The sequence below is a fragment of the Phyllopteryx taeniolatus genome, chromosome 3, assembly GCF_024500385.1.
Source record: "Phyllopteryx taeniolatus isolate TA_2022b chromosome 3, UOR_Ptae_1.2, whole genome shotgun sequence".
Lineage (NCBI taxonomy): Eukaryota > Metazoa > Chordata > Actinopteri > Syngnathiformes > Syngnathidae > Phyllopteryx > Phyllopteryx taeniolatus.
Window position 1 is genome coordinate 24131246 of NC_084504.1, and position 8346 is coordinate 24139591.

The following is an 8346-nucleotide window of genomic DNA, read 5'->3' on the forward strand; positions in this document are numbered from 1 at the left end:
TTTGTCTTCTGTGCTCCTGTTGTCAAGTCTCTTATGCAGCTCTGCGATACATCTTCCATGTTCAATGTGTTTGAGATGGGGGCTCTTTTGTTATGACTGTGATTTGGCTGTCATAAATTAGAACATGGTAGAAAAGTTCTTTTTTTCAGTAGTTCAATTCAAAAAGTCACCTTCAAAATAAAAGCTTCCCAATAATACGGATGTCAATGCTCTTTGGTTAAGGAATGCAACCAGCAAGGTTAATTTGAATCTTGACATGCATTAAAAAAATGTAGTTTATGTGATATCTTATGAAAAATAAATGGTAACTGGACTGCACTTATATAGCGCTTTATCTACACCATCACAGTGCCCAAAGCGCTTTACAAAGCCTCACATTCACACACACATTCATAAACCAATGGGTGACTGCTGCCATGCATGGCACTGCCTGGCCCACTGGGAGCAAATTAGGGTTGAGTGTCTTGCCCAAGGATACTTCAACATGCGGACTGACTGTCGTAGCAGGGTTTCGAAGCTCTTCTACCTACTGAGCCAAAGCCACCCTAAAATAATTCCCTTGGTATCGCAAGACAAGTCCAGATCTGTGTGACAGACCACCAAGGACTCCACTAAAAGAGGTTTGATGAAGATCTGATATTACGTTTCAAAATAAAAGTCTCCGAAAACTGCATATTTTGCTGTCATTACCCCTGACTGAAAAAAATCTGTTAAAAAATATCTATGAGATATCGCATATCAAATAAACTACATTTTTTAATGTATCTCAAGATTCAAATTAACTTTGCTGGTTTCATTCCTTAACCGAAGAGCACTGACGTGCGTATTATTGAGAAGCTTTTATTTTGAAGGTGGCCTTCGCCGCGAGTTGGCGACCTATTACCGTAATGCCTAGTATGAACAAAATTAGGGGCGGCTGGCTTGACTGCTATTTTACGAGTGGAGGCTGGCTTGACCGCAGTCGAAAAACTGCACCTACGAAGAGACACGCTTACGAAGGACAGTTTAAACTGCAAACATGGGAATTGAGCAGCCGCGAGACAATTCAAGATCAACAAATCCATGGTTCGCAAGTGGAGAAAGCAGGAAAACGAGCTTCGCCAAGTCAAGAAGACGAAGCGGAAACAAGGCGAGGTGGCCCGAGTTGGAAGACAAACTCGAGCAATGGATTAATGAACTCCAACCGCTGGACATCGGTGTAAACAGGGCGTTCAAAGTGAAGTTGCGAGCGGCGTGGGAGCCATGGATGACAGATGGTGAACACAGCTTTACTAATACTAGGAGGCAGCGCCGGGCGAGTTACGTCACAATTTGTGACTGGATTGTGGATGCTTGGGCTAACGCGTGTGCTTGCACTGTTGTTCGAGCTTTTGTAAAAGCCGGCATCATTTCTGAGGAGCCGCACGGCAACGAGACTGACTCCGACAATGACGAGAGGGAACCTGCCGTGTTTGATGGAGACCTTGCCCGGCTGTTCATTTCCGATACAGAACATGAGGACTTTGATGGATTTGCGGATGAGGATTGATTAAAAAAAATGAATAAATAACGTGAGTACATTGTTAAATACTTCAATAAATACGGTGCCTTTTTAAAAATATTGTTTTAGCGTGCATGCATGCTACTGTATGTTTTAAGCTAGCGTATGTTTTACCATGCCTGCACCCAATAATACGATGCGCCTTTTGTATGTGTTAAATACAGAAATAGACCCCGTAACTGAGACTGCGCCTTTTAATACGGTGCGCCTTATGGTCGTGAAAATACGGTAGTTACTTGCCATTCAAGTATAAAAATAAGTTAACCACTGTTAACAGAAACATGGGTTAATAGTGATCAGAAGTTATGCAAAAAGTCCAAAATGAAACATTGAACAGAAGGACATTAAAATGTTTACAGAAGGTTCAATTAAGTTCAGGCATTAAGGGCATTTTACGTTCATCCTGAAATTGCACCCAAAAGCTGAATATCCCTAACTTTTTTGTGAGTCGTGTATGTTTATAGTCTTGTGGTTGTAGTTGCATTATACTGTGAATTAAAATACAGTGGACTCCCGCTATTCGCAGGGGATAGACCGTGAATAGCGAAAATCTGCTGATAATTCACGCTCATTATAATCGCATTGGATTTTTATTATTAGTATTATTATTATTATTTTTAAACCCCAAAAATTCTTGAAGAAGCTGGGATAAACCACCACTAAACATTTTCGAGGTTGGTTCACTCCCAAAAAGAAAAAAGGAAAAAATGGAAAACATGCCAAACCGTGAGTATGCCGGGCGGGGTCCTCTGTGCCATGTTTGTGAATTAAAACTCAGTTACTGCCAGCCTTCCCAGAGGACCGCTGCAGCTTGAGGAAAAACCTGAATACCTAATTTCAGCTAGGCAAAATGAATAATTTTTTTTTTTTTACTCTGAAAAAGGAGCGTCCGGGTTAAGCAAAAATCCGTTTGTTGGAGCCAGTGGAGAGTTCAGGTGTCGAGCAGCCGTTGCGCTGGTCTGTCTATAGACGTGACACATGACTGGATGGGTGTTGCTGTGTCACGCTATTTTTAGTGGGCTTAATGGAAATGAGACATTTGCTTCGATTTGTTTTCGTGCGTGCGCGCAAACCGGCTGCATCGGTGAGGATTCTAAGCAACTTGTTTAGTTCTCGTAATTACTGTAAATAAACAAACACGTATTGTTTCATGTTGTCAGCAATTAATTGCTTACCAACCGTGTCTCGTTCAGTGATTTCTTCCCCCCCCCCCCCTACAGTTCATGCCATTTTCTTCCCTTCATGCCTGTTTCTCCTCCCCCAGGCCGTGTTTGATGTAGATAAGGCTAAAGGGCTGACTCTGGTAGAAGTGTGGGAGGGGATGACTCCAGACGACATCAAGGGGTGCACCGGTACAGACTTTGAGGTCAGTCCTTAGAAAGATGATTAAAAAGTTGATTGTCTAATGTGATGAACATGTTCTTTTTCTTCTAGGTGTCCCCCAATCTGAGGCCCATGCAGCAAATCTAGAAGTGAATCTGTTTGTGTTCTAATATCCTCAAGACAGGTCAAAGTGCTTTTTAAGTGATTTTTGATCAGATGACCCCAGCAATCGGCAGGATCAGTCATCGAAACAGAAGCCCGCTGCTGTAAGTTATTAATTTAACAATGGCTTCAAAACATAATTCTTCCAATAGTGGCCGTCCTTCGATAATAGACGCCAGGTGCGTCGTCGACAAAATCCAATCCTCCAATAGGCTCCATAGTTCCTATGTTGTTCACACACAGACTAGTTAACTGCTGGAACCCGTTTGAATTCTGTTGCTAACCCTAAAAGAGCAGCACTGTAGGTTCCTGGTCCGTTAACCAAAAATGTTGTGCACGTCCATGTTTATGGTTCCAAAGGGCTACATAAATTATTTGTTCTGCCCAGTCTGTTTCAGTTCTTGCCATTTTTCTGCCTTTCTCCCGAATAAACTTTTTTGCTTCATTTTAACCTCCAGTTTTACTTGATATCAATCTAATCGACTGGTAACATTGCAAATAAATCCCCGCGGCCACCATATGCAATAATGCAATGTTCTTTTTTGTTCTCTTTAGTCAAATGCAACTCTAATAGTGCTTATGGTGCAGTAACTGTAATTTCTGGAGTCCTATTTACGGTAAAATCAACTTGTTACTGAAAAAAGGAGTTTTAAAGCAATTTATATGTCAGATTGTCACCCAGTAAACTCAAACTGGACCATGTCAATGTAAAACAGCTTTTTGTTACTTTTTCAATACAACAAGAGAACACATTAAGAAGCCTTAATGTTTGTTTGTTTTTACTCAAATCTGCTCTTCCCCATCTTTTGTACAAGCAATACAATGGAATGCGGGTTGCTTTGTGGAACAAATGTGTTGCGTCTTTCTTTAAATGAGCTGGTTTTGTGGTGTTTATAATTGATTCTAATTGTTAACCAAAGCAAAAAGCTGCAGGTCGGAACCATCTATAAATGGAACGGTGGGCTTGCATCGACGTTCTCCATGCGATTGCCTCACTCGAGTAGAGAGGCGGCAGCATTACCTGAGGGCTGTTACATAACTGTAAGAATTCTGCCCTGCGGGCGTTTTTTGGGTTGAAGAAGATCAAATGGGTTAGTCCCATCAAGCGAAAAATCTGGAGGAAAAGTGACAGGGCCTGTGGCGGCCGGCTGTTGATGTTAATCCAGCACGCCCCTTCATGAATCAACTGGAGCCCCCTTAGCCTGCATATTATAACCTAGTTAGCCTGGTGGTGCTGTAAAACAGAGAGAGTGACACATTTATAGGGTTAAAGAAAAATGACAAGAGTAAAACCTGGAAAGCTTCTTTTACATTCTGCTTCGTTTGCATGTTTCCGCCGTGCTTATGTGGTTATTCTTGAGGGTACTCTGACTTCCTCCCACATTCCAAAAACATGCACGTTAAGACTAATTGAAGACTCTATGTTTTCCATAGGTCTGAATGTGAGTGGTTGTTTATCTATTGGCTTGTAGTCCTGGGATCTAGTCCTAGGATGGGCTCTAGCTAACCGTGACCGTAATAAGCATAAACGCTATCGAAATGGATGGATAGATGACGACATTGTCAAAATGATCCCTGTTGACATTTATTATTTTTGGTTCTTTTATTGATAAGCTTGTAGAAGGAGTCGGTGATCGGGCCAAGAAATACATTACATTTTGTATTCAGCAAATAGCAGTCATACAAAAAGTGATGTAGTGCACTGGAAATGATTCAATGACAGTCTCACCAGACGATCTGCCCCTCTTCTGAAATCTCTCTCTTTTTATGTCTCCCTCTGCCCACTTTGTGGGGAATTTCCACGTTATCTCGAGACAAAAACCTCCAGTCATGAGGTGTGTGGGTACTTTGCTCCACATTTGCAATCTTTGATAAGTATGACAGTAGACGTTCAATCATGATAAAATATTGCCCATGTTATGTTTAAAGCAATAGTAAACAAATAATAACAACGTAGACCCGGACAAACAACTGAAAATGCTGTAATATGCATGCCAAACCAGTAGTCAACAATTTCACTTTGTAACAAACACTGTACACGTGTACTTGTCCTCCCATGTCTCATCCTAAAGCAGAATTTGACACTCCCTTCGTCAGCATATATACAGCGGAACTCCTAAAGTTCTTGACCAACAAACATAGTCAGCCCCAAAATGACAGAAAACCCCAGTTTTAACCGGCATCAAGATCGTAGCATATTGTGTGAAGCTTAAGGATTTTTAAAAATATTTAAGTACAATGAGCATTCAAAGAATAAACTCCTTGAGTATCTTTTACTTGTTATACCACCATAAAATGCAACTAGTGATAACAAAGAAAAACATAGGTGGTGAAGACCATGAAGCAAGAAGTGAACCTATTGCAATGTAGGACAAGCCTCTATCCTGGATGCTCAGTACAATATGACTTAAGCGGGCAGAACTTCTTAAGTTTTAAAATGTTTTCTGCCCTTAAGTAACAGAAAAGATGCTGGGTTCGAACTTACGGCACACATGATGTTAGGCTGGATCTTGACAAACTTGCGAGACACCAGCAAATTTAGTGAGACTATAGCACAGTGTATTTTTCTTGTGCTGCGCGGCGACTGTGGCTCAGTTGGTAGAGCGAGTCATCCACTGACTGGAGGGTCGGCAGTTAGAATCCCGTCTGCTGTCCAATTGCCCTTGGGCAAGATACTGAACCCTAAATTGCTCCTAGTGGGCCTGGCAGTGCCTTGCAGGGCAGCAGCCGCCCATTGGTATATGAATGTGAACCTCTGTAAAGTGCTTTGGGCACGATGATGGTTTAGATAAAAGCGCTATTTAAATGCAGTCCGTTTACCATTTGTGATGCTAACCACAAAGTGGAACCAGTGAAGACAAAGGGGGGAAAAAAGTGATGATGACTTTTGGATCATAAAGTACAGGCATCTGTGTCCTAGGAGCTCAGTACACCAAAGGGAAAGCACAACTTGTACTAATGTGGCAGGAAAAACCCAAAGTGCAAACAGTTGTCATGCAAGAAGTCATCTTATCTTCTGAGAGCCAATTTTGTGAGACTTCAGCGCAGTGAGGATCTTAAGGATTAACTCTTTGGATGTCTTTCTTGTGATGCCACCACACAATATGAAAGCATTGATGTCAAAGAGGAACAAAAGTGGTGAACTTTATTGCGATGTAGGTCTGTTGTACACATCTCTGTCCTAGTTGCTCAATACAATATGACTAAAGGGACAGCAGAACTTCTGATTTATTTTTTATTTTTTAAACAAGTTTTCAACTGCATTTCGTTGCGTCTGGCTCGTTTCAGTGCACAGTGACAATTGATGGTGGCCTCTCCCAGGGTAGGTTTTTTTTTTGTTTTTTTTTGGGGTGTGCTGTTCCAAGTTTTACACACAATGTTATGCAGGAGTGGCATATATCCAATTCCCACAAGGTCGCAGAGGGTTACAATAAATCAAACAAAACAATGCTTTTATGTGGTTGCTTGCTGTCCCAAAATTATTGGAGCTATAGATTTTTATTCTGTAACCTCATATGTTTGTGCTGTATGCCTCTTCCATTAACACTCCCAGGTCCATCGCTTCAAACTAAATTTTGTGCTTGCAGTGCTTTTCCATTTTTCCCATGTTGAAAACCATCAGAGCTACTTATAGCACAAAACCCTCTTTTGAATAAGACGGTCCCCGCCACTTTTACACCTATTGCCAACAGCGCGCCCCGATCTGTTAGCGTCACCAAACAATTTAGCTGCTATTTGGGATTTCAGTGAATCAGGCCCTTAGTGTCTTTTTTTTAAAAATGTAATTCAATTTATTTATTTATTTTTTTTTTTGCAATTCCGCTACAACTGATTCGTGACCAGTCCAGTCTGTCGCCTCTGAAATAGGTTCCATTTCACCCAGTAGCCCAATAAGGACAAGCTCTATAGAAAATGGATAGATGGATTGATGTGCCAATGAAAACAATAACACCGTTCGTTTGAAATACATCCACTTGGAGTAACATTTGACATGTAAATGAAGGTCCAAAACAATACTGTTTAATCCAAAACTACGAAAGGACAATGACATCAACAGCCTTCGTCAGGTGTTTGGACCACAGTGAGCTGCCAGAACACATTTCGGAATTACCTTGCAGCAGACCTGCCTGGAGTGCTGCTCGACACATTCTTGCACTATGTCACAACTCTGTGCGTGAAAGTTGGAAGTTTTATGAGGCACATCATTTTTTATACTCGTCAAAGCCGCTGGTGACCTTTTTTGGGATGATGTTTGTCTCGTTATTTAATGGGGTTTAATGTAACCTTTAATTGGAAATCTTCATGATTCACTTGACTGTGACTTCAGAGCAACACTTCTTTTATTTCCCACAAGAGGTAATTTTACTTATATAATCTAGAATACATGTGTCAATGGCACCTCACCATTGCACAGAAAGTCCATTTTAGTGAGGATACATGTGGATCAAACAAAATGACATGAGTGAAAAGATATTTACATCATGCAAAACACCTTAAGCAACAAATCAGAAAGTGATACCTGTGTATGTCCATAGTAACAATACTGTACGAACTTGGAATTATATAGCGCCTTTCAAGGGACCCAATCAAATCTCAAGGAGAGGATGGCGCCATAATAACATATGTGCCTGTAAATCATCATTTTTATTGGGCAAAAAATTTAAAAAGTAATAATTACAAACTTAAAATGGAATGTGTACAAAAAATATCAACTGTATCGCTCGGGCAGAATCCTAGCATCTCCAAAAGCATCACTTTTCAGAAAGCCGCACCCAAAAAGTTGTTTGTTGTTGAGCCATGTTTCATCATCAAGGACAGCAAGCCAATTTCAACAATTAAGATTGACCAATAATTTCAAAAAAATAAAATAAATCCAGACCCATTAGGAAACTGACCAATAGTGTAGATTTGTGAAACAAATTCAAAATTAGCCAAATTTGGACATAGGTTTCTGCCCAACAGTGAGATACAGGTATACTGTATTATTTATAGGCATCTTTCACAACACCCAAGGACACTGTAAAACCAACAATAACACGACACAAATTAAACATAAACAAATAAATACTTAAAAGTATTTAAAACGATTTGAAATTATTTTCAAAGAAATTGATTTAATAAAATGAAAAAATACAAATTCAAGTAGGATTTTATCCGTTTTTGACACTCAAGGACACAGTAGAAAACAAACATAATACAAGAGAGACAAAACATGCCCAAATGAATATTTCAAAAATATTTTCTGTCTTAAAATATATTTAAAAAAAAATTTTTTAATCATTTTTGAGTCACTCAAGGACAGCAAAGCAAAAGCAAACGTT

General features: G+C 40.1%; 1 protein-coding gene across 2 annotated transcripts in view; it reads left to right on the top strand.

Moving 5' to 3' along the window:
- The window catches only part of oxct1a (3-oxoacid CoA transferase 1a), a 53707-nt gene extending 50231 nt beyond the window's left edge, over positions 1-3476 (top strand). Inside the window, exons 16-17 of one of the 2 annotated variants that reach the window (XM_061767792.1) lie at positions 2805-2906; positions 2975-3476. In XM_061767792.1, the coding sequence (XP_061623776.1) occupies positions 2805-2906; positions 2975-3010 (138 nt within the window). In that variant the 3' untranslated portion in view covers positions 3011-3476. Of the gene's footprint in view, positions 1-1444; positions 2785-2804; positions 2907-2974 lie in introns of those variants that run through there. The other variant, XM_061767793.1, reaches the window with a different exon arrangement.
- Positions 3477-8346: the final 4870 nt, after the last annotated feature.